The sequence below is a fragment of the Gobius niger genome (genome assembly GCF_951799975.1).
Source record: "Gobius niger genome assembly, chromosome: 4".
In the NCBI taxonomy this organism is placed as follows: Eukaryota; Metazoa; Chordata; class Actinopteri; order Gobiiformes; family Gobiidae; genus Gobius; species Gobius niger.
The window spans coordinates 36759504-36786042 of NC_136855.1; the positions used below are offsets into that span (position 1 = coordinate 36759504).

A 26539-nucleotide genomic window follows, 5' to 3' on the forward strand; every position below is an offset into this window, starting at 1 on the left:
CCAGGGGCACTGTCCATTTCCCACTTGCAAGTCACACAATATTTTATATCCTGATTTCTTATTATGTCAATGCCCTCTGCTGGACACCTGTGGCATTCTTTCCTTTTATTCTTATTTAATCTGCCCCCTAGTGGCTGGAATGAGCATTCTGGTAATTAAAAAAATTAAAAAATCATAACTCCGCACAGGAATGGGCTAGAGACTTACTATTTTTTTTGACATACTTATGAATTTATGCTCTACAAGTTGTGGAGGGCCGTATTTTGCCCAGGTCTGACATAAAACGTATTCACACTTATTCACATGAAACAAAAAACTGCCATGAAGTGAAACGTCTTCTCTCTCAGCAAAAGTTATGGTCTCTTATGTTGGTTTTTTCATCCAGTCACTTCAAAGTAACGATCAGAGAAAACATTCACATTTGGACATTTCTCTCCCAAACTGTGTCTCTCACATTGAGGTTCAGCTCCTGCTCGCCCCTGACGTGCGAGAATGTTGTGAATGCAACCTAAAAAGGCTTTTCAGAAAATGTTAATCGGGAAGTTTGTTGCAGGTGCCTTGGTCTTTCTTCTCTTTCAAAACTTCCATGTAAACACTGTGTATGTTTTACTAAAAGCTGCTTTTCAGGAAAACAACATTGTGACATGGCAACAAGCTCTGAAAAGTGAATTCTCCGTAAGTCCTCCCTGGGTTGTGAACAAAATGTCAAAACAACATTCTAAACTGCATATGTTGTGAAAGGACAGGCTGCAATTCTTCGGGAGAGGTTTCATTTCAAAAATAGCGCCGCGCCCGCAGAGATATCCTGACCCCCGCCCTCCATCTTAAATGTTGACATCGAACTGTGTCCCGCCGCTCCCCTGTTACCGGCGCTGGGCGTGCGCGGTGACAGAGGTTGTCAAAAGTCCGGAGCTTGCATTGCAACAGCCCCAACAGTGTCCTCTCTGGAACAATGGGGCCGAGGCGGTGGACAGTGATGGAGAAACACCGCCCGCCCTCAGCTCCCGGGAGACCGCTTGGACCCAGTTAAAGATGGCGACCGCTTCTGCAAGACCGAGGACACGGAGCCTCCCCGGAGAATCAGGGGTTTGTCAAAATTCAGATCCTCGCAATAACTTCTCTTCCTTGCACAAACGTATGGGAGGTTTTGCCCATTGTTGGAGTTTAATTTAGCTATTTATTTATAGGATAGGAAATAAGGTTTTGGTTGATGAAAAACATAACTATAGAAAGTTTTCATTCAAGAATGACCATATACAATTTAAAGGAATAGGCCACCGTTTTTCCATACTGTGATATGTTCTTACCTGACCTTGGTTGCTTCTAACTTCACCCCGTTTGGAGCTATAGGAACATGTTGGGAGAGGCCAAATGACAACATCTTTGGTCGTTTTGCGTGGCTGTGGGCACACACAAAGACCCGACTCGTCTGAGCTCAGGTAAGAACATATCTCATTGTGGAAAAACGGTGGCCGGTTCCTTTAACCTCTTACCACTCACCTGAACCGAGCACATTTTCTCCAGTTTGGCTTTACCCAACACTAAAAGCTTCTTGAACAAAGCGTTAAAATAGCAATAAAAACGTGACGAAAACGAGTGTGAAAGTGCAACAGAAGAGTAACAGAAAAGTGACCAAAAAAAGTGTGATGAAAAAGCGATGAAAACGAAACAAAAAAGCAACGAGAGGAATAAGATCAGTTTAGATGAGTTTTGTAGGTCTTGGCTTTCAAATGAGGTGTTACACTGGCCTATAGACTGTGACCTTATAGATGTGGGTAATGCTGAACTGGAGAAAATGCACTGGTTATGATGGGGCTTAACAGGTTGATAAAGGTTCATTCCTACTTCACAAGACACAAGAACTTCATTTTCTTGCACTGTGAGCTGCAGAACAAAATGAAGTCACTTTTGCCTTGTCGCCGTGGAACTGTTATCAGTTACAACACATGGCTACAAGGTAAAAGTGACTTTGTTTTGTTCTGCAGCTCAGGGTGCAAGAAATAAGAAGTTATTGTGTCTTGTCAAGTATGAATGAGTAAGTGCTTTTGTCAACCTGAAAAGCTTGTATTCGGATGTAGAGGAAACCGGAGTACTGCCTTCAGTGCTCCTCTGATCCTCTGCACCGCCTCCTGGGTTTGTCCCTGTTTCAGAGCGTGGTGTCCTGCACTGGTCAGCTCCCTCCACCGCCTCTCGCTTCTTCTCATCTTCACCTTTACGTCCATCCTCCTCCTTCTCCCCTGGCTCTTCACCTGAGGGTCACCTGTGAAACTCTGCCTTACAGCTGAGCTCGGAAAACACAACAGTCTTTCACCATCTTCTGGGAAAAGCGTAACAAACAAATATAATCTGTCTTATTTTCCAGTGAATGAACATTAGTCAGAACAATAGTAGTGATAGATGATTTGTGTGGCATATCTGGGAGTCGTGCCCGGATACCTCCTTGTTTGCTCCTTTTTTGTTTCCATTCACTGTGCTGCAGGTGTTTGGGACTCTTGGTGCCTAATACTGTACTCTACAATGACTAGAGTAAAATCAATGGAATGAAATCACCTTTTCCCCCTCTGCCTCTCACAGGACATTTCCAAAGTTCAGAGAATTGTCACGGGTTCAAAATCAGCCGCCAACACAGCGAGGAGAGAGGAGACTGACAGACAGTGTCCCAGGCAAAAGGTACGTCTCAGTCCCATGAAACAGGAAACAGCACGGTGTGTAAGAAAAGTGTTTTTGTAGCATTTCCCCCAAGCCATTCTCACAAATCAACTTCAACCCTCCTTTGCTCCATCTCCACTGAACCCACAGGCTCCTCCTCAGCTGCTCCAGCTTTTTTTAGATCCCTTAAATATTTAAAAGAAGAAGAAAGAAGGGATGTAAATGCACACGCAGCATTTATTTATCAGATATGTGCCGTATATGTCCAAAAAAGGGTCCAGTTAGCGGAATAATGAGAGGTTAAGAATGAACCTGCAGGAATATGAAGGTGGCCCGAGCACAGAGGCACCTGGTCCCGCTTCAGTCTGAATAATCTAACCCCGCTCTCGTCCTATGCGTGAAATTAACAAGTAGAACGGATTTAACGGATCGTAAACTGTCATTTTGGTTGCAGGATAGTTGCAGGGTTTGGGAGAAGTTGCACTGACTGATTTTGCAGAGCTTGCTCGATTTCTTTTTAATAGCAGCAGTCACAACATCGTGAAATTCTGGAAGGGCTGATCTTTATAAAGAAGCTTGAACAGGAGGAGAGAGAGTGTGAGCTGCAGGACGAGCCGCTCTTTCCTTTGCCTCTTTCTGCTCTCTCCCCATACTGCGGCGGCTTGACAATGGGGGTTCATTTGGGGGGGTCAAAGGCTCTTTATCGCCGCCCGCCACTGCAGAGAACTTCACTGGTGGACTCATCTATCACCCAGACACCCATTTCCAACCTGGAATAACCTGGGACTTTATATATATACCTTGAAATACATTTGAAATCTCTTACAAAAGGTCGGCAACGTCAGGACCCGGGTGCAAAATCATTAAATACTTTGACACTGGCGTTTGTAGAAAATGGTGTGGACTCTGTTGACTGACTTGATGCCTGCTGACAAACATTTGTGGTGTGCAGGACGGGAACGAGTGCGCGCAGAACCAGACGGAGCAGTCGGCCGTAGAGAGGAAAAAGCAGACGGACACAGAGCAGGTGAGCGCCCCGGATGCTTTTCTACATTTATTATTCTTTACTTATACAGGTCGACTCTTGGGACTCAACTCAATCTAATTTGTAAGAGAGACCTGTTTGAACAGTTTTACAAATTGATTAAAACAGACAGTATAGACAACAATAACAACATAAGCATTCATTCAATTATAACAGCATTAACATAATACTGAAGAACAAGAGCATTCACATGGAGGGTGCTCCTTTACAAGGTCTTTTAAACTGTCCAAGGGTCAGAAGACTGTCCACACGCAAAGTCTTCTGCCCTAGGGTAAGGTTTAGGGTCAAGGGTTAGGGTGATGTAAGTTGTGTTTCACTCACACAGATCTTAGACATAGTTCTAGAAACTAGAAGGTCTGGCTTTCAAATGAGGTATCACACTGGAATTTGGCTTTCAAGGAACAGGCCACCGTTTTTTCCATACTGTGATATGTTCTTACCTGAGCTTAGACGAGTTGATACGTACCTGTCCGGTCTTTGTGGAAGAGCTTGGTCGCTTCTAACTTCACCCCATTTGGAGCTATAGGAATACATTGGGAGAGGCCAAACGCTAAAAACATGGTCGTTTTGCATGACTGAGGGCGCGCACAAAGACCAGACAGGTACGCATCAACTCGTCTAAGCTCTGGCAAGGACATGTTTCAGTATGTAAAAACGGTGGCCTGTTCCATTAAGCTCTCCAGTTAATACGCTTTGAGATTTGGATGTGCACAATTGCTAACCCTAACCTTAAAGGGCTTATCTCACTGGTCTGGAGACTAGTTGGAAACTTGTGTTACTGCTGGTCACGGAGACGTCCCCTGGAGATAAAACGTGTCTTCAGGTAATCTCGGTGAATACGAACAGGTTCAATTTCAGCTGACTCTTCGCATGTTTTGCACGTATCTGTCGGATACCAAAGAGATCTCAAAGAGACTCCATACGACTCTTAGAGATCTCCTTGGTATCTGACAGGTCGGACACATTGCAGGAACGTTAGAGAAACGTCTCACAGGTTGAGGACAACAAATAGTGTAGCGACATTGCCACAGCTGCTTGAGACCGTGTAGGGATCTCCAACCAGTAGCTCGGGAGCTACCAGTAGCTCTCCAGGCCTTTCTAGGTAGCTCGCCAAACACTTTCAACATCTCTATACGCCATCTATCCATCCATTTTCTTCCACTTTTCCGTTTCCGGGTCGTGGGGGCAGTTGTTGGAGCTGCCCAAATCACATTGCACCAGCCACTTATGGCTCCTCCTACAGGTGATGGGTCCACAGAAAAGCTGCCTTGTGGTTCTCAGGCCTGTTGGTCTCTCATAAGGAGCTTCTGAACCGCTCTTTGTCTGACCCGTCACCTAGGACCTGTTTGCCATGGGAGACCCTACCAGGGGCACGAAGCCCCCGACTACAGAGCTCCCAGGATCATTCGGGTACTCACACCCCTTCACCACGTTAAGGTGGCGGTTCCAGGAGGGGATCTCTATACGCATGATAACTAAAATTTTAGATGCATTTTCTGTTGGTTCTGAACATGCAATCTGCAAACAGTTAGGTGAATACTGTACAGTATAAGGACTAAACTCAAGTCATTTTCTTTGAAATACGATCTTGGCTACTCAAGTGTTTTTGAAGCATAAGTAGCTTTCCGATGTTCTTGTGGTGTAAAAGTAGCTTGGCAGGTAAAAAAGGTTGGAGACCCCGGTGTAGATGAAATTGAACCTGTTTATTTTCACCAAGACTTTCTGGAGACTTACATTAATGCCAGGGGACGTATCAGAGACATCACAGTGACTAGCGGCGACTTAAGGCTCCTACTAGTCTCCAGGTCGGTGAGATGAAGTTGGCAGAGACCAGGTTAACACAGTGTGATTCAAGAGTCAAACTGTCCTCTGACCTCAAGTGCATTTGACATGACATGTATTAAATTGAACAAATGATCAGGCAGGACACCAGGAAGAGCTTTGTAAATAAACAGCAGACCTTCCTTCAGAGAATCTTGAGGTCCCTTGCTGTAAAGCACTTTGGGCCTAATGAAGGTAGAAAAGCACGATGCAAGTGGAGACCATTTACCATTTTACCGTCCAACTATTGCGGTCCTATAACCATCTCCTGTGATGAACCTAACTGCATCACCATAATCCAAAACAGAAAGCAACGTGAGATAGAGAGAATCTAAGTCGGACCCATGACGCTGGAAAGGCCTTAGCTGCTCTTTCATAAACTGTTTCCTTTCGCGAAAACCCCCCGTTTGAGTCTCATCTACATCCAGCTCAGAGAAAACTTCATATTTCATTGTTTTCCCCACTGCCAGTGCGCCGCAGAAAAGTCTGATAAAAGCCAACTGTTTGTCAGACATGATTGTGGAGAGACTCTGCCCGATCAGCCCGACTCTCTTCATTTGATTGCATAAACTCATTCAGCTTCCTGCCAAACCTTCCTCATCATATTATGGATGGAGTCACACCTGTCTGGAGGTGGCAGATGGCACAGTAAACAATCTCATTTCACCTCACTGGATCTGAATCTCAGTCGTGCATTCAAATCCGCGCCGGTCTAAATTTAGAACCGATTTGCACAGAATACATCCATATTTCAGATCGACGTCACGCAGAACGGATGTGAAGTCACTGTTTTGGAAAGAAAGACTTCTAGGGAGTCGAGAAAGAAATGTTTATACTGAATGCAATTGCACAAATGTCTTTTTTTTTTTTTTCATTTACTTTCAGACTAAGACAAAGGTATTTTTTGGCTCGTAGGATTTATTTGACAGGGTGAAGGGGGTGAAGAGCGAGGAGAGACACCCAGGAAACCGTTGAAGCGGGGACACGAAACAACGATGCCGTGAATTGAACAGTACATGGAAATAGAAACATTTCACACCAGCGTAGTGGGTTCAATCCGGACCATGTTCAACTCCCCGTGACTGCGTAGGTGGTGCTCTGGTTTCCGCTACCATTTAAAAATATGTAGCTTGCAAAACTATGTAATATTTCCCCCTGAAAAAGAGATACTGTAACCTCAGTGGGACTTTCCTGGTTGAAGGTGCATTATGGACCTTTAATGATATTTTACTAGGGCTTATTAGCGGTTAGCATCGGGTTTCTGGTTTCTACAAGAAACAAAAATTGCCCTGATGAAGACATAGCTGTCGAAACGCGTTGGCGTTTTTTAATTACTTTGTCCATGCCACAATAAAGGACTCTTATTTTTGGTAACTACGGAGTGCCTCCTAACCTTCTTTGACTGCATTCTACACTCATAGCCAGTCATTTTCTCTGTTTTCATGCACTATCGGCTCCTTGGAAGAGCACCCGGAGTTCACTACAACCCAAAGCAGCGCTCATTTTCTATTTTTATTTCAAACCTACAAGAAACCTTGTAAACCATCGATCCTGGAGCTTCATTTGCCTGGTCATCCGTCCACTCCAGTCTGAAAATTTGCCAAGAGCAGATCAAATCTCTAAAAGTTTTATATCGATCACAGACCACATTGTCACAACAGAAAGATCCAAATTAGCAATTAGTAAAATATTTTACTAAATGCACTTACCTGATATTTTTGTTTGTTTATCCTGTTCCAAACGTACATTGATTGGAACAGCCGTTCATGTTGATTTCTCCTATGTTTAAAATCTGAACAGTTGTACGTAATGACTCCTTATTCTTCAGTGTTTGCAGCAAGTATCACCCCTGAACCCAGATACACGTCTTTGTAAAATATAGGCGCGTATCCTGGCCATCAGAACTGCTCCCGGCCTCACTCCTCAGCGCCGAGTGCCGGAGCGAGGACAGGCACGACTGAAAAGTGCCGCTAAACTGACAACAGCACGAGGGGGGGGGGAACAAAATGGCGCCGGGAGGCAGAACAGAGAGGGATTTGGTGAAGCAATGAGTAAAGTTGGATGGTGAAAGTATCCAGTAAAGATGGTCACAGTGCCATGTTTGTGGAGGCTCCCAGTCGTCAAGGAGTGGAAGTTTGCAAAGGCGTCAACTGGACTGGGTTCTTTGACAAAACAAAAACTACCTTTGCCCGAGACAATTGGATCGAGAGCAGAAAGTCGTTGACGAGGTGAAACGTCTTCAACTCAAACAAGCCAGTCCTGTTGACATACGCAACATGATGTAGCAGGCTGGACCACAGACATATTATTAATAGACCGTCATTACTCACTCCTCCCCGTTTGACAAAATAACTACATTCAAGGGGGAAATCATGGGGGATTTACAGGCTCCTCCTCCCCAGCTCCGACGAAGCATGTTCCTAAAAAGGGCATAAGGGAGGGATCTTCTCTGTAGACTCGGCCCTTAAGTGACGTGTAGTTTGCGCAGCTCCAATGCAAACCGTCTGACCCTCATTAGAACGAGATTTCGAGATTTTATCACAGGAGGAATATCTAGCTTTAGAAAGTTTACAAAAATTAGAAACCAGGCTTTAAAGTTGTTTTTAAACGTGATTAAAGTGCAATGCTTTCGAATGGGAGACTAGCGGCTACATGGAGGTACTACAGCAATGGTGGAGCAATGGCGCCCTCTAGTGTCGTCGGCGTCACAAAGCAGAGCAGCCGGCGGCCATTGATCCTGGCTGGCCAGGCCAGAGCTTCATAGAGGCCACTGTGATGGAAAGTAAAAGCTGACATCATCAGTGACATCATCGGGAGGCAGGAAGTGATCAAGAGAAATAACATTAAATTAAAACTAGCGATTATAAGTGTAAAACGGCAACTAAATAATGTGGTCTTGTTGTGGCTTAAGGTGCAAGACCAAGAGGAATGACTTTTAAGACGATAAAATAAGGTTTATTTGATACTTCCAAAAACAGTTAAACATTTCTTTATCGTTACCATGACAACATCTCCAATGGAAATAGATAGGAATCTAACTTCCTGCCTCCAGCTAAGCCCAGAATGGTTACAAACAATTAAAGGGTCTATACAGCCACTGGGTCACTAAAAGACCAAACACGCACTAATATCAAGTGTGTTTGTTTGTCTAACACATAAATAAATAAAGTTCAAATATGTTCTATGCTAATGTTCTATGTACTGTGTTTGACACTGCAAGAGAATTGTCCGTTTGCCCTTTTGTACCATGTGTTCGCTGCCAATCATATGAACTAAACCGAGAACTGTATGGATTTTTTGAGGAACAGTTAAACGTCGTGACCCCTCAGCGTTCGGAAAAGCGGCGCTTTCTCGTCCCACACAAGGAGGAGGAAGTGCCAGGATCCAGCAACGTTTTTGGACGGGAACCTGCATGGATTCCTCCGTGTGACGTTTAGTACTGCGTGGGTTGGCGTTTTTGAGAGACAAACTTAACATACAGTGTTTCTGATGAAGATACAGGATAATAACTTGATACATTTTGCATAATACAGGCATTTTCTGAAACATCCACACCCTGCACGTCAGTCTTGTGCTCGTTCCAACTCGTTTTCTCTCTTTTTTCCCTCCGCAGAGGAGCCCAGAGCTGAAAGACACGTCCTCGGCGAAGCATTCGGACGTGGACTTGGTGGAGCAGACGAGCGTCAAAGACACAAAGACACACAAACACAACTGAGGAACGACCGGCCAAACGACGCACAACTCCGGCCCTGGCTGAAGACGTTACAAGAGCACATCACACACCGACACAGGCACACACACAAGGCCGCGGCTCGGGCAGACCGGGGCGAGGCACTGGGGCGAGACCTGACGGGCTGGGACAAAGCACATAGACCTCAAAGGAACAATACACGCTTCAAATACAATGTAGATCTCATATTGAATGTCTTGGGCACAAGTATCCCGCACCAACGCACCACTCCGCTCTGAAAACGGCCTCTATATTTTACGATCCTGCAAAAGAGTTTAGCTTCGGCCTTTTTTTCATTCACGTAGTCAGTCCGGATGGCTGTTCTCCAGTCTTTAGGCGAGACACGGCAGGTGAAACATAATTCTTTCATGCAGAGGTTGAACATTTCAGCGTTTTCTCCCTTTAACATCTTAGTTTTCATGTCAAAGTCAAAAATAGACCAACTCACCCTTTGCTGTGTCTTATTTTCTGACGTTTTGTCCACTAGTGAGCCCGAAAATTCTGGGAAATCACTCACAAAATGGTGGCGCTCTCTCGTCCTTTCCACAGTCGCGGCTAAAGACGGGTGAAATGTACTGTGTGCTAAAGTTGCTAAAGTTAAAGTGACAGTCTGTAAGTTTAAATGTTTTAAAAAATGTAATAGATTGTGTATAACTGACCGCCTGGGTCTGAAATTTGACATAACATAAGTAATGCTAAATAATAATATATTTTCTAAAGCCCCTCCCTTTGCTAATTTCAGACACTAATCAGAATCCCCAGGATCCAAATTTGACCAATGAGACGAGGTTCTTGGTCCTGTCAGGTCCAATCAGGAGGGAGGGGGAGGAGCTTTATCGTCTACTTTTGAAAATTGTGTTCCTGCACGCCTCATTTTCCAAATAAGAGTGGCTTTCTGATGTAAGAGGGGAGGAATTTGCTACAGACGGCATCTCCTCATAGAAGGGGGCGTGGCTTCGCTGAGGGGGAAAATAGAATCTTCTGGGAAACGTTTTTTTCACGTTTTTTAGCAGTTTTTTGGCAAAACATGAACTTATTCATCACATACAAATAAATTCAAGTCTAAATCGGGTCCATATGGATGTTTATTCACAGAAGATTGTTCAGTAGAAGCGAAAAAAAATGGCAATTGCTCATGCTAACATGAAGCATCATGTTAGCATTCTCCGTTATTTATGTAATTATGGGTTGTTGAACCACTTTGCTCCCCTCCATGTCTTTGTATCTTTATTTACATGAATACTATGTCGATTATTCAACATTTGTTAAAGTATTTTTTGAATAATTAGAGAAAGTTTCGATTTTTCTCCAAATTGTTTTGCCCCTTAACTGTTTTCAAACATGACCATATATGGGCGATTCCAGAGATGCCGTCTGTATCTGTTCACTTTACAAACTTACAGACTATCACTTTAAGGACCAGTTTTCTCAAAATTTGTTGCAACAACATCTCCACTTTAGTAACTCCTACAGACTCCAAACTTTCCGGTCTTCGACTTACAATATTTAAAATTTGAATCTTTACCGATTTTGTTATAGTCATAGAATTATTCAAAAGCTAAACAAGATCCAAAATCCAAACAATCTTTGTAAATAATATGTCGACAAAATCAATCCATTATTTAGATTTTGTCGCTGGCAGTAAAACGCCTCATTTTTATATGAAAACATAAAATGAAAAAATAAATAAATAAATTGCCATGTGTTTACCCCTCATGTTTATGACAGCAATGTACAGGAAAAGTTTCAAATGGATTTCTCAATACTTGTCCTTATTCCCCTGCAGTGTCTCGCCTCACAACTCCACTCAGATACTTTATTTTCCTGCTGTTTCCACCACGACATCAGACCCACACAGGATCCACATGTCCGTCCAGTCTCCCGGGACCCGCCCGCCCTCGTGCGCTCGCCCCTGGCCTGACCCTGAGCTCGCACACTCACACACACGGAGCCCCGTCCGAAAGAGTCCGAAAAGACTGGACTGAATCTGTTTCACGGTGAAGAAAAAAAAAAAAAAAGGCATGCGTTCTAGAAGTTCTTTTTTAAGGTAGCTCTGGCTCTGGTAACCCTTTGAACATGTTCATTTGTTGTTCCTTTCTGAGTTTTTTCTTCTACGTGAGGACACTGCTTTCTAAATGTGTGATCTTTCTAGAAAACCCCCTTTGCACTGGTGAGCCCCGACTCCTGTATCTGTGATGACTGTATGAACTGACAATGTAAAATATTCTTATTACTACTATAACTACCCCCCGACTTAGACTATTGTTTACCGCCCATCCTCGCCTGTTGATTTACTCCACATTTTTAATATAGAGGCTCAAGTTGGCTGGCCAACTCACGCTTGCACCTTTCCCCTCCGCTTTGGCTCAGCTCTCACTCGTTTGACAGCGGTAAAGTTTATTCCTGGAAAATGTAAATGTTTGTTAAATGTTGGTCGAATTGTAAATAACATTTTTTGTAATAGTCACTGGAAGGAATGTGAAGATGACTTTGAAAAGAGACATGTGCGAAATGGACTTTTTTTGAGCTTTAAACCGTGTTATAGCGTCGTTCCTTTGTCAAAAACAGGTACCTGGAGTTCACTTTGGTTGTTTCTTCTTCTTCTGCCGTAGCGCGCCGATCTGTACTTCCTGGTTTTAGCGTCATAGGAAAAAAACACAAGGCTGTCGTCCATGTTTTTAAAGCCCATAATCCAACTCTGGATCGGTTCTGACAGTTTCAGAGTGTGTTCATCACAGCACCATAGAGTTGCTAGTCGCTGTACGATCAAAGAGAATATATGTATCACACACAAACAGAGTAAAGGCTAAATCGGGTCCATATGGATGTTTATTCTCAGCAGATTGTTCAGTAGAAGCGAAAAAACGGCAGTCGTAGCTAATGCTAGCTAGCGTTAGCATTAGCACAATGCTAACATGAAGCATCATGTTCTCGGTTATTTATGTAATTATGGGCTGTTGAACCACTTTGCTCCTCCCCATGTCTGTGTATCTTTTTTTTAGGTGAATACTATGTTGATTATCACAAAGAGAAGTTTTGTGAAGTTCAAAAAACTCTGCAGGCACACTCCTCACTTGTCCTGGCTCTTGTGCCTCACCTTGCTTGTACACAGACAATATTTCAAATTATCAATTGTAAAATATCAGTGATGGGGAGCCCAAAGTAATGTTTTTAAGCCTCATTTATGCAAGAATTGTCCGATTAGAAGTTCAACTACTTTTGGACACCTTACTCTGGGTTATTGTCAAAGTAATATTTGCCTAACAAATATCACCATGACCAAGTGGTTAGAAAATGTATGTTCACCAAGTGGCAGCAGATGAAAACTGATCAAAACAAGCTAAAACACAAAGGGCCCGATAATTTTGTGCTTAGCGATGTTATGTATATGTTACAGCTTTTTTTGCCCCAGCAAGACTCGCCAAGGGGAGGGAGAGGGTTTGTGAGAGAGTGGTTGTTGAACATGTGCTTTTGTTTTGGTCACGTTAATGCGATTATGGCCCAGCGAGTGCCGACCCGCGCCACCGAGTACATCTCTTTCTCTCGGGACAAGAACACAGTTTAGCTCACAATGGGGTTAATACATTTTTCGTTTGACCTGTGAGAGCCTACAATGTTTAAGGAAGAACAAAAAGGTGATTTGATTTAAATGAGGAAATGATTGTCTGACATCAAACATGCTTAACTGCGCAGGGAAGATCATTCGTGCGTGGAAATGCTCTGATAAAAGTATTCGAAGGTGTTTAGTGTATTATAATATTCTAGTATATCCAAAAAGAGCAGGGAAGACTATCATTCTGGCATTACAGAACATGTTTTTGATAAGGGTATAACATTTTAATCTGCTCGGGGACCTGGACTTTCCTTAAAAATAGATTCTGAGACTCAGTGGGACTTTCCCGGTTCGATAAGCATACAATGGTTAAAGCACCAAAAACACAAAATTGCATAATAGGATGTTCTCGTGTCAGTTTTGGGAAATAAACTTTCGCGTTGGTACTTGTGATACTGTATCTACACGGCAAAGAAGAGAGATCTGTGACAATATCTGTGACAAATCTTGGCCTCAAAAGTCAACTTAAGCTAAATCATTGTATTATTCTGAAGTGAAGTGAGTCTACCTGAAATATCTCTCTTTTGCAGCGTGTTCAGGAGCTGAGCCAAAGCGCCGGAGCAAAGGTGTGTTAGTTCGCATCCCTCAGCCTGTGCACTGAGGCACAGAGCCCAGACTCACAGTGGGTCGTCTCCTGAGAACGTGCCATGCACTGAGTAGTCCCTCCTGCTACATGTCCCCCGTCCTCTGCCCCTCTGTGTCCTTTCAATAAAGTTGACTTTTCAGGGAGTCTCTGGTTGTATTGTTTTTGTTTGGTATGTGGAATGGATGAGTGAGTGAGGTTGTTCTGTACTTTATTTTTTTATTTAAAGGAATAGGCCACCGTTTTTACATACTGAGATACTGTATGTTCTTACCTAACCTTAGAAGAGTTAATACTATATACCCGTCTGGTCTTTGTCCGTGTGCTCTGTCACGCAAACGGAGCACATACGCAGCCTCTCCCACATGTCATATAGCTCCAAAAAAGCTCACGATAGAAGCTACCAAGCTCTTCCACGTGTTCCCTATTTAAATAAAGTTACGTGAAGTGTTTTCAAGCGAAGTATATTTACACAGAAATGTGATTTTATAAGTATTATATTGTGAGGTGTAATGATGCGAGGAGCACAACGTCCGCACAGTAACTCCTAAAGGTTATTGACAGAAGTGAGCGGGGAGAAGTCTTTTACATTTCTGTGTAAATATACTTCGCTTGAAAACACTTCCCTATCCCTTTTAATCAATCACTCAATAAAACTTTATTCATGAAGCGCTTTTCATTCCGAAAGGTATCACGAGGGCCATAATATTGGAAAGACGCCTCGCCATGAGTCTTTTTGTTGACTTTAGGAATAACTAGGAGACCCCTGCCGGAGAAGCGATGGGGCCATGAAGGCTCATAAGATAAAAGCAGTTCTGAAAGATAAGGACCAAGACCATCAAGACATTTAAAAAAACATTAAAATAACTTTAAAATCGATCCTGAAACACACGAGGAGCCAATGCAGTGATTCTAAAACCGGTGTAATGTGGTCCCGCCTCCTGGTCTTCGTCAGGACACGAGCTGCTGAATTTTGTAAAAGTTGTAGACCTGAGATACTCTTTTTGGGAAGACCAGAAAGCAGGGCATTACAGTAGTCGATACGACTGGTGATAAAAGCATGCATGAGCGTCTCCGTGTTGGCCCGAGAGAGAATGGGGCGGACTCTGGCTATGTTCTTTAGATGTAAAAATCTATCTTTGTGATATTCTTAATGTGTGGAATAAACGCCAGCTCAGAGTCAACCTTCACCTGTGAGGAAGGATTAATACCGGTACACAGTGACTGTAGTTTGGGTAAAAGTCTCTCTCTCTGGGCCTCAGGGCCGATGACTAAAACTTCAGTTTTGTCCTGGTTAAGCTGGAGAAAGTTTTCTGCCATCCAGAATTTGATATCTAAAATGCAGTTAAAAAGTGCATCTATTTGCCTGGGGTCACCTGGAGACATGGAGATGTATAACTGTGCATTATCAGCATAACTGTGAAAGTTGACTCTGTGTCTCCTGATGACATCACCAAGAGGGAGCATGTATAGATTAAATAGCACTGGGCCTAAAATTTAACCCTTGGGCACACCACATGTAATTCCAATCCGTTGTGCCGTACCCTCATTCCTGTCACCTCTCTGTGATGATAAAACAGTAAGAAAGGCAGGATAGAAGAGCAGATCGTAGCTTTGTGATTTCATTTCAGGTTCAGTTTGACATTGAAACATTATCCAATATGGCGACGGGTGGCTGATTTGTCATGTAACTCATAAAAACCATATGTTTTTTTTATAAAAATGGTTGCATCCTTTAGTTTATTGAAAAGACAGACATGATTTAAAAGAAAACTAAAGCCCTGAAAATGATGAGGCGCTTTAATAAACTCATCCCTGTGACAAATATTGGAAATGCGTTAGTGAGTAAGTGAATTTGCACAACTAACCATTTCAAATACCTTTCACTGTTTGTTCACAAAAAATAGAATTATAGTCATAGTTAATGGAAGGAGTGGATTTTCCGTCTGGCATTGGCTCCCAGCTCTTGTCCAATATGTTCAGTTTACATTTTGACAACTATTTTGGTCCCCACCGGCTAAAGCTTCGATATGTCGCCAGTGTCAAGTGCCAGAGCCCACTGTGGCTTCTGCGCTGAGGCTGGATCCATCTGTTTCACTAACATTCAGAAGACAAGGCCAAACTCGCGGACCAACGCCAGCCGCTGCCGAATGCTGCACATACTGTGAGAGAGAGCGGAGAGACAACAGTGGCTCCGGGTCAAACGCTGCATGTTTTGTGGCGTCTTCATTTGTATCGTTGCTAAGGCCTCAACTGGGGCGTCAAAAATGTGCAGCGATTCGATTCAATTATAATGTAGTTTGAAACTGCTCATTAGTGATAGTCCAGGTTTCATCAAATTCCTATAATATAAAACTGATGAACATCAACTGATGTTTATTAACACATTGAGTGCCAAAAACGGAAAAACTTGTTACGTTAGCGTTTTTTGTTTTTTTGCGAAACTAGACTAGGTGTAGAGTACACCTTATGTGTGATTTTGGGAGCTGTGTGATGAACAGAAGTCAAATAAATGACAATAAAAAGTACATGCTTTTTCATAGATATTTCAGACATATAGTCTGAGAGCATTAACAAGTGTCAGGAAGTCTTTCCAAAAACTTCCTTTTTTACGAGGAACGCTTCGAACGCTGTTTCTTGCTCCGGTTTTAGGGATTTCATATTTTCCAAATGATTTAAAACTGTGTATCGGTCGCCACGCCGCCATCTTTAATGTTTTGGAAGAGTGTGTGGTGGTGACAGGTGACGGCTTCCGTCTCTTGGAGCGTGATTGGACCAATGTGGATAACATTGTGAAATGATGGTTCTTTTTATTTTAGTCCGAGGGGGCGTGGTGTTGCGTAGTGAACAGCTGTAAACCCGACACTTCTCTCTCGCTCTCTGGAGTGCGTTTGACAAATCAGAGCCATGGTAAGATTGAAACAGTTGAGAGTTGAGTTTTTAAATTGTTGGCTGTTTAAATGCACACGTGATAATGAGCGCAAGTGATCGACAACATACGGTGTTTCAAAATGTGTGAACAAAGTTGTCATTGAAAACTGACTTGAGATGAATATATTCAGGCATTTGCCTCTTCCCATAACGTTAGTGTCTGTCCAGAGACGAGGAAAGAGGAGTTAAACAGAAAGGAGAGTGTTTCTAAAACTAATTATCTCAGAATCTAGAAAAAAATATGTGATTTTGATCAAAAGCAGCCTCTGTTTAGCTTATGATTTCTCAGGAACCGGCACGTAGAATTAAACTGTTTTGACCGACTGAGAGCTTAGAGTCTCATAACATATGTCCATAGCTATAACATAGAACACACTGTGGTGCTACAAATATCATGAAAAATGGTCTGGATTGTTGGCACTCAACAGCTAGATCCCCAAAACAGCGCCGCCTCAATGTGTTAACAAATATTTGTCTCTGATTGAAAAGGGCCACTAAAGGATTTTAAAATCTTTTTAAAAGCATGATGCAAAATGCACAGCCTCTATATTTCCACAATTAATAATCTCACTCATATGAAGCTCCAGACTAAACGATTCTGACAGGTGCAAGACAGGACGCAGGAATGTGAGGTTCGCAACATCAGGACCCAGCTAAACAGCGGCCTGTGCTTTCATGCGTCGCATCCGCCGCGACAGGACACGGATAAGCACGTGCGGGTCAAGTAAAGACGACGTGAGAGCGGGGGATTCAGGGTCGCGCTGGTCCTGTGACTCGCTTATAGACTCAGACTGTATGAAGTTTGGAAGAACTCAACATGACAAGGCCGTTGAAGCATGACATAACATGGAAGTACGTATCAGGACTGCTCTCACACATCTTATACCACCGGCGACATTTCCAAAAGAGCATCAGCCACTGGGAAAACTCCCAGTGATCCCGATGGCCAAACCAGCCCTGGAGAAGAGCAGACTCAGCGGGTACTTTAATCTGTTGCCCCAGAAGCACCACTAAAATCACAAGCGAGAGTCGTACAAACATGTTGAGTATACGACTTGAGGTTTTGAAACTTTCTTTCAAACATTTAAAACAAGCCCGTGGGGTAATGGAATTTCTTTTAGCTACCAAACAATATTGATAGTTAGTGTAAAGCAACAAAGAAAGCTCTGATTTGGACCGTTTTAACCGCTGGAAAGTTGGTGATATATTTTTGGGTTTTTTTCGGCGCCATGGAGCTTGTTACAATACTAGCTTAAAGTCTATTTTTACAACCAGGGCTGCGTACGGAGATAGAGAAACTGAAAGAACTGAACGGCCGTTTATGTAGAGATGCTTCAAAAGAGACGACCAGTCCTTGTTCACATAGTTGGAATAACTATGTGAGAAAAACATTATGTGAGAAAAACATTTCGACCCTTGAAGGCGACTGTTGGACAAAGTCCAGGGTCTGAGACTGTGGCCTCATGTCGCCGATGTTCAGAACATTTAAACTTGAATGACAAATAAAAACAACATAGAATCCCTTTTTTAAATTTTGGCAATAAGGAGGTGGACAGTAAACGAAATCTTTGTTATATTTGTGACCAGAAAGATCCACATACACATATTGGCTATGCCATCTAAATTTACTTTATTTGTATTTTTTTATGAGTGATCTATGGTCTACTATGGTCCACTATGGTCCGCTATGGTCCACTATGGTCCGCTATAGTCTACTTTGGTCCACTATGGTCCGCTTCTCCCTATGGAGCCGCCGTCCTGACTTTTCCCTCGCTTTCAAGATATTGACAACATAAATATTTGCAAGAAATGTCACTTGAGACTTAAAGTCTTTAAAGCAATAACCGTAAGCATTATAGTTCACGGCTATGGCTCTTTTCACGTCAGTGTGCTCGCTCCACTACCTGACCTCGCTCACACTTTTCAATGGCTGACTGGTTTGTTTGGGCTGAAATGAGGAGCCTGACTGACCTACACATGCGCAGTCGAGATGGGCATTCAGCTTATAACGTAATACCAAAACATCCAATCCCCTGTCCAAACCTACTGTACATGCTCAGCTGACCTTTCACACAAGCCCCTGAGCAATCGCTAGCTCCAGCAAGAAGTGTTTAGCACATGTCATAATGGGGGAGAAGGCCGGGACTCTTTTAGCTGCAATACCTGCGCAATATCCTCCAGACAAATGGGTTGCAATGTGCAGTGGAGGAATATATCCAGACTATGCAACAAAGGGGACGCTACAACTATTGAGGCTTAAGCACCAGTGTACTTTAAGAAATTGCAAAATATCCCTGGAGCTGACCAGAACTAGTGGACAAGTCATGCCCTTGCACTACTGGGTGAGTTCTCTTCTTTTGTGTTGATAAAATATGAGCGTTATTGGTAAGTTGGCTAGCTTCCAAAACCTACGAGAGCAGAGTGCACGTCTGATTTAAATCTGAAAGTTAAGGCTTCCTCGTTCCTACGACCTGTGACCACTCAAGCCCTCTGTGCCCTAAACTCAAGTGTTACTTTTACAGCCAGTCAGGGTAAGTTGCAGCTTTAACATGAGATCTGCAGGAAGTGGTTCACAGACGCCCAAGGAGACGGCCTCTTACTGCTAGGGTCGCACTTACAAAGTAAACCAGAAACTCTTAGCAAACAAGACTGATGGTAAACGATTATTAGCTTGGCTCAAAAGTTAGCAGGCAGTGTTTTTCAGCTCGTTTATCGACATTTCAGACTAGTTCTAAGGTCTTCTTGCTTGAAATGAGAAAGTAAAACAACCAATTTTCTCAACCCATTGGCAAGGAATATTACCTGAAATGAGGTCAAAATGTGTTGAAACGAGTCAGAAATATCTCAGAAAAAGTGAAATAATCTGGGTCAAATGCTCAACAGACAAAACAGCTCAAATTTGGATTATTGTGCTCAAATTTAGGCATTCAACCTAATCCAATACATTTTTTAGAGACAGAGCATTCTTAAAGGAATAGTTCACCGTTTTTCCATACTGAGACATGTTCTTACCTGAGCTTAGACGAGTTGAAGCGTATCTGTCGTGCTCGTGGAGGAGCATGGTAGCTTCCAACTTCACCCCCGTTTGGAGCCATAGGAATACATTGGGAGAGGCCAAATGCTAACAACATCTTTGGTCTTTTTGCACGACTGAGGGCGCGCACAAAGACCAGACAGGTGCACATCAACTCGTCTAAGCTCAGGTAAGAACATATCTCAGTATGGAAAAAAAGATGAACTATTCCTTTAAAGGGGCTAGATGCAAGCTAGTCATTTTATGCTCACTACTGCCACCTCAGGTCTTATGCGTAACTGCAGCTTCTATATTAAGCTCGTGCATGACGGCAATTCAGACCCGAATTTACGCCTTTTTGCGTGACAGTGCAGGAGTTTAGAGGCAGTTGTGGTGAACAGGTCTAGGCTCATTCTACACATTAGGACAATACTTAGTTTTGACATTTTTAAACCCCGTATAGTCCCTGTAACTTAATCAGAGAAGGTGTTTCAAATTCTTGAGTGTGACTAACACTGAGTCTGATTTTTCTTCACATTTGAGAAAATACAATACATGTTTGACCCAGTGGTGCATGCGGGGACTTCCTTGTCATGATAAATTATCGTTCATGAGGAGCTCTGACCAGGCCACGCCCCCGCGAGCTCGGGGAGAGACGAAGTGGGCTTAAAGCAGTGCTAAGTAACTCTTGCCCCTAGAGGCCATAAGCGCAACTGCAGGTGTCTTAGCAAGTCGCGATTTTCTAACGTATTAATTGTCTTGGAGAGTAAATACTACGCTGACAGGAAAGGCGAAGGGACAGAGGGATATTGTGCATCCGATTATACAATGGAAATATTTTTTTTCACTCAAACTTGGCTGTAAATACTGTTTAAAGTGACGCTAGCCCGCAGTTAGCTTTGCCCATTAGCATGTTAGCTTCTTCTTCGCGATTCTATTAGTGTGTATTGGTGGCTCCGGTCCGGTGGCAGTCAAGTTGCAAGCATGGTTTTCTGGCCAGAGACACCAGGGGGAGATGAAAGACCCTCCAATCATCCCATAAACACTTGTATTACCCCCACAGGGACTACGGAAAGGATTTATCAAGGTAAACACGTTACTTAGCACTGCTTTAAAATCGAGCTAAAACTCTGTTAGCATGTCCCCAGCAACCGCCATCATTACCTACTATTCATTTTTTTTGTTATTTTGTGGCAATAAAAAAAATATAACCTTGATGAAATATATTAGTCAAGGTCACACAATTCAAACACATTATAATACATTAAAACAAGTCCTGGTTTTAGGATATGACAGCACAGACATATTTTAAACTCTGAGCGTTCCCTTCTGTCGAGCTCTTGATGCCCACCTTTATCTATTTATACAACAGTTTCAACTCTCTCCACCTGTTTCTCCGCTCTCCTCCGTATTCTGTTTGTTCAAAGCCCGTCTGTAAGGCGGCGGCGGCGGCACCTTTGAGCCGAGCGCAGAGCCGAGCGCGAGGGGGAAACGGGAGATTTCAAAACGTGATTTCCCGGTAATGTATTATGTTTTTTTTTAATCCTTCATGTCACCTCAGAAAACCTTCAGAATTCTGTTTTCTCTTCTCTTGTGTTTCATTTAACCCCATGTGCCCTTCAGAATGTTACACCTAGCATGAAGCAAAGTAAGTTTAATATTATTTGTTTATTTGGTGGACACGACGCATGTTCATGAACACACATTAGACGCATAAGCAGAATTAGCCGCTGTCAAAGGTTCTGAAACTGTGGTCTGGTACATGCATGTTACCCGTCAGAAGTTCACTTTTCACTTTTTCGGTCACCGGTTCTAGCCACCAACTGATTTCACATGATGAATTTTTTGAGAAGAAGAAAAAGGACCAACCTTTGTGTAATTCTGGAAAACCAAACTTGTTTGAATGTGCCCCTCAAACTAAAGTGTTGGAGGCTTGATAACTTAAAAAAATACTTTGCGATGTTTTAACCTCTTAACCCTCCGAGTGCAAGTTTATTTGTAGAGCACAATTCATACACAAGGCAATTCAAAGTATGGGCCTGATTAAGACTTGACTTTATTTGTATGTGATAAATAAGTTTATATTTCGCCAGAAAATGACTAAAATGACAAAAATGACAAATTGTGTTTCCCAAAAGATTCTATTTTCCCCCTCGGCGAGGCCACGCCTCCTTCTATGACGCGGTGCCGACTGTATATATCTATGTCATTAATTAGGTGCAGTATGGAACATTTTAAGCATAAAAAAGATGATATTATATTTTACCTTTTAGTTACCCAACGGCTGTATAGTTAACATGTTGCCTGGTTAAAGGGGCTAAGCGGAGTTTAAAAATGTTAAAAGTATGTATTCCAGAAATGTCCTATGGTGTAGAATGAGCCCAGACCTGTTCACCACAACTGCCTCTAAAATCCTGCACTGTCACTCAAAAAGTTCTTACTTCAGGTCCGAATTGCCGTCATTAATATAGAACCTGCAGTCACACGTATGACCTGAGGTGGCAGTAGTGAGCATAAAATGGCCAAACTGCATCTAGTTTCTTTAACATATTTACTTTCCATTCCGGTGGCCTCAGGACATTCCAGGATCCATTTTTTGTTGGTTTTCTGGTAGGTTTTCACTACTGCTGGAACATCTCCAAGGTTACGTATACATTCCATCCAGAAAACCTAACAAAACCCTACAAAACCTGAAATAAAATTGATCCCGGAGCGTCCTGAGGCCACTGGGATGGAAAGTAAAGGCAACATGTTAACCACACAGCCGCTGGGTCACTGACAGGTCAAATATGCACTAATATTTCCCTTCTTTTTCGCTCAAAGAATTGAAATAAAAATAGCTTCTCAACTTTTCTTCATTAATTTGCCGCTTCACTGAAACATAACTAGGATTATTACTTACAACAGACATTATCCATCAGAGTAAGTCATAATTACAAAAGGATTAAAACCCGCCTCATGCTCTTTAAACACCGCAACTCTCCCTCAGATTTTCCAAACCCTTCCCCGAGCTGGCGTGTGGATCAGTACCGAAGCCCAGAGCGGTCTCTAACGTCCTCGTTATCGGCCCGGCTCACCTGAACCCTCGCCGCTCGCTCGGGCCTGCCCTCGGGCTGGCCTCACACTCTCTAATGTTCTGTGAAAGAGCTGCACTCAAATCCGCCGCTCCACCGCTCCTCATCAATGGGCTTTTCCTCCTCCCAGAGCCGATCCAGAGGCGTCTGACAGTGCGATCAAGGTGTCAAAACAGGAGAGCCGGATTTGGAGAGAATGGTTGGGCGTGACTTTTCTCCTTCCTCTCCCTTTTCCCACTATGGGCCACATTTGGATAGATTCTAATAGAGGGATGATGCTAAATGCTGCGTGGACAAAGCCGACAGTGATTATTGCAGTACTTCTTCACCAATGACTTCATTTGAGATCACTTCCTACAGCTACAGTTGAGTGTTGTAGCTTAGCTGTACTTTATTTAAAGGGGGGTATTATGCAAAATCGACTTTTTCAAGCTTTACATCATGTTATTATGTCATTCCCTCATTAAAAACATGCCTGAAGTGTTGCCTTGGCACATTCACGTATTTTTGAGTAATCTGTAAAAACTCTGATGGCGGCCATCTTAGGGATAGGTTTGCCTGAGTCCTCCTAGGAACGCCCCCACCTCCTGGAGACGCCTCCGAGCTTTCGTCACCAGCCGAGTAACCAACCACTGCTCCTCAGCAGAACCCCCTCCCCACTGATGCCACAGACAGCGTGTGGAGGGGGCGTGTCGGAAAGGGTCAGAGGTTCTTAAAGAGACAGAGGCCTATTTCAAGACATTCACTACAGCCATTTTGAGAGAGACATTTTATACAAGGCAGTTATTCTAATTTACTGCATTTACAGACCAACAGAAGGTTTCGTCATCGTTGTAGTGTGATATAGACTGGTGCTATGTGATTGAAAAAAGCATAATACCACCTCACTTTGAATTGCCTTATGTATGAATTGTGCTCTACAAATAAACTTGCCTTGCCTTTGTTTTCACCAAGACTACCTGGAGACTCACCTTTTTGCCAGTGGACGTATCGGAGACATCGCCGTGACTAGTGGCGACTCTAGTCTCCAACTTGTCTCCAGGCAACATCTCTGCAACATCCTCACAACTCTCCATGGTGAGACAGGCCCTTCATTTAAATGACAGGGAGGTCAGAAAGAAAGGAAATCTTGCTTTTCACATGACTCAAGTCTCCCAGTTGCTTCACAAGGGGCAATTGTGCATTCACTCCACACTTCATAGATGGTAAAGTGATGTGGCCAAGGCTGCCCTGCGCCAACAGCCCCTCTGACCAGCAACCAACCCTCTCTCACACATCACTCACTAAACCCACATAGTCTTTCCTCACAGTCTCCCATCCAGGTATAACCAAAGCCCATCCCTTTCCACCTCTGAGATCCGACAATATCGGGCGTCCACAAAGCACATAGAAAGCGTCACACTTGATAATTCTGCACCAACCCTCTCTTTCTCTTCCCTGTGCCTCTGCTCCTCAATCCTCTTCTTACCTTCTGCACACAATAAAAACAAAAAAGAAGGCCAGGTGATCCAGGCAAGCGTGGGGTACACAGTAGGTGTGTTTGAGATGAGCCAGCCGGACGCAGTTTTGACAGCCGACTGCAGACGCACGGTGCATGCCGGTTAGATTTCTGTCCGACTTGCTCCAGACGGGCTCTGATGTCACGGGCACGTGGGGCACGGAAAGATCGTGAGTCCCCAACGAGAGCAGCCGACTTGATCAGCCGCTGCATCTCTCCAGAGGCAACTGCAGCGGCTCCACGGCCGCGAGCATGATGGGAAAACGCCCACCTGTCCACGGCTCACGCTCAGGTGATTGGATACGAGTCTGCTGTGATCAGAAACGTGCTCCTCGCCCCCTCCCCTCTCCTCTTTAGATCTGAACAAATAAACCATGACTGAAACTATTAAAATTATGTATCGCCCCTAAAATAGAGCTCATGTTTGATGCTTTTCAGAACAAACTCATGATTTAAAAGGACGTATTTTATCTCACAAACTTGAACAAACAAACGAATGGGAAAGTTTCCTCTGATGAAGAATGATGTCTCTGGAGTAAAGGAAACAGAGCAGGAGGTGAATGACTTTTATTTAGGATAAACTTTAAATGAACGCGATATCTGAACGAGACGCTGCGTGATCTGAGGCCACTCTCGTTGTTCTCTGCATGTGGAGGGTCGGATTGGCTTCAGACTTTTTTCTCCGCCCCCGTTGCGTCGGCTACTCTCGCCGATCATCCAGGCGAGCCGCAACGGCATCTCAAACACACCTAATAATGTGTTATTGTTGCCAACACAGAGATTTAATTTAAAGCTGCACTGCCTCCGCAATCAAACAGTGAACGTGGTATTTTCCCTTTTTCTATATGAGTCATTTATTTGTTATATCTTTAATTGCTTTGACATGCATTTTCATGCGTAAGATTATATTAATAACTCATGACCCATGATTTATTTTTGTCCATCTAAAAGTTTCCCTTTATTGCACCCCCGTCACTTCACACAAATGGTTTGGCCCTGCATCACAGTCAAGTTCCTCAAGCACACAGTGAGAAACGCAAAAGGAAGTCTCTCTTCCTCTCGCTCAGTCTCTGCTCCTCTCCCTTCACCAAAATCTCCACCACAGACATGATCCACGTCATTGCTCTGCGGTCCGCCACTGACAGACGGGGGAAGAGCTCCTCCTCGTCATCCCCGCGAGAAACCTCTGTGTGTTCTGCACCGCCGTGTTACCCGCAGTCACGCGGACTGAACTGGTCACATCGAGAGTTCAGCTCGGTCTTCAGACAGCAGAGTCCCTGCCTAACAGAGTCACTGTCTAACAGAGTCTAACAGTCAGATCTGGACAGTAGTTTGTCCGATAGAAGTGAGTAAAGTGATTGTAGCTGTTTGGGTCTGACTGAAAGGAGCACATCCTGGTAGCCGACATTTTCATAACCACAGTTCTGTGGAGTTTATTTTAGTTTAGTTTATTTGACAGGGACATGTTCAGGAGCATTAATCAGCATATGAAAAGATGTTTTGTACCAGACTTTAGCTCTTGGAGCTAATTTCCATCTGCAGTCCCCGAGACAGACAATTACAAACACTACAAAAAGCTTAAAACAATACAGTTCATAATATTTACATTATTTACATTTTATATACATTTTTTTTTTAAAGTACATTTTATTAAAGGGAATCGTGTTCCTCTATAGTCTATACCCACCCCTAGCCTTCTCAGATGTCAAATTTAGTTGTTGCTGTTGTTGTTTTCTTTAATGCTGACATGTTTGAGTTCCCAGAAAATGTTGTTTCACACCCAAAATCGTTTTAAGTCTTTGCATAGTTTTAGTGCAGTTGGAAGTTTGTTCCATTCTGAGATAGTTTTAAAAGAAAATGCCGATTGTCCTAATGCTGTTTTTCGTTTTGGTACATTGGCCATTGACTGTTGACCTTGTTGTTCTGACCATCTGATCAGATGTTAATTGGACGAACTTTTTCAGTGGTGGAGGAGCCACATTATTAACAATCTTGAAAAGTAATTTTAGATTGGCTGATTTAACTATATATTCAAAACTGAGCATCTTATATTTGGTTAATATTTGACAGTGATGATACTGTCGTGATTTCCTATCTACAATCCTAAGTGCTGCTTATAAAGAGATTCTAAAGGTTTAGTTGTGGATTTGTTGGCTTGTGACCAGCATGATACACCATAGAGTAAGTGAGGTAATATAAGTGAGGTAAGTACGTTTTAGCTCCTTGTATTGTCAGTGAATTTCTTATAGATTTAAATGTCAACAGATTATTTTTTATTGTATGGCATACCTTTTTGATGTGTTTCTTAAAGCTTAGTCTCAAGTCTAAAATGATGCCAAGGTATCTGAACTCATTGGATGTGCAGGGTTTGAAGATAATCGTATTCAGACTAAATACAAGGTGCAGTTTCAGTTTATTTTAAATCAGTCTGTGAGCAAACTTTCAACCTCCGACTTTAATCCTGATTAAACAGAACAGATTAAAATACACAGTTGACACATAATAAGGATAAGGTTTAATCAACTAAGTGAATAGCCCTATTGTAGTAGCCCTATTGAACATTTACCGCCTCAAACTCCCAT

General features: G+C 43.0%; 1 protein-coding gene across 2 annotated transcripts in view; it reads left to right on the forward strand.

The window, feature by feature from the left end:
- luzp2 (leucine zipper protein 2) overlaps positions 1-9486 on the forward strand; it is a 203086-nt gene extending 193600 nt beyond the window's left edge. For both annotated transcript variants that reach the window (XM_079554744.1, XM_079554745.1), the window contains exons 10-12: positions 2575-2670; positions 3602-3676; positions 9129-9486. In XM_079554744.1, coding sequence (XP_079410870.1) covers positions 2575-2670; positions 3602-3676; positions 9129-9230 — 273 coding nt within the window. In that variant the 3' untranslated portion in view covers positions 9231-9486. The remainder of the gene's footprint in view (positions 1-2574; positions 2671-3601; positions 3677-9128) is intronic.
- Positions 9487-26539: the final 17053 nt, after the last annotated feature.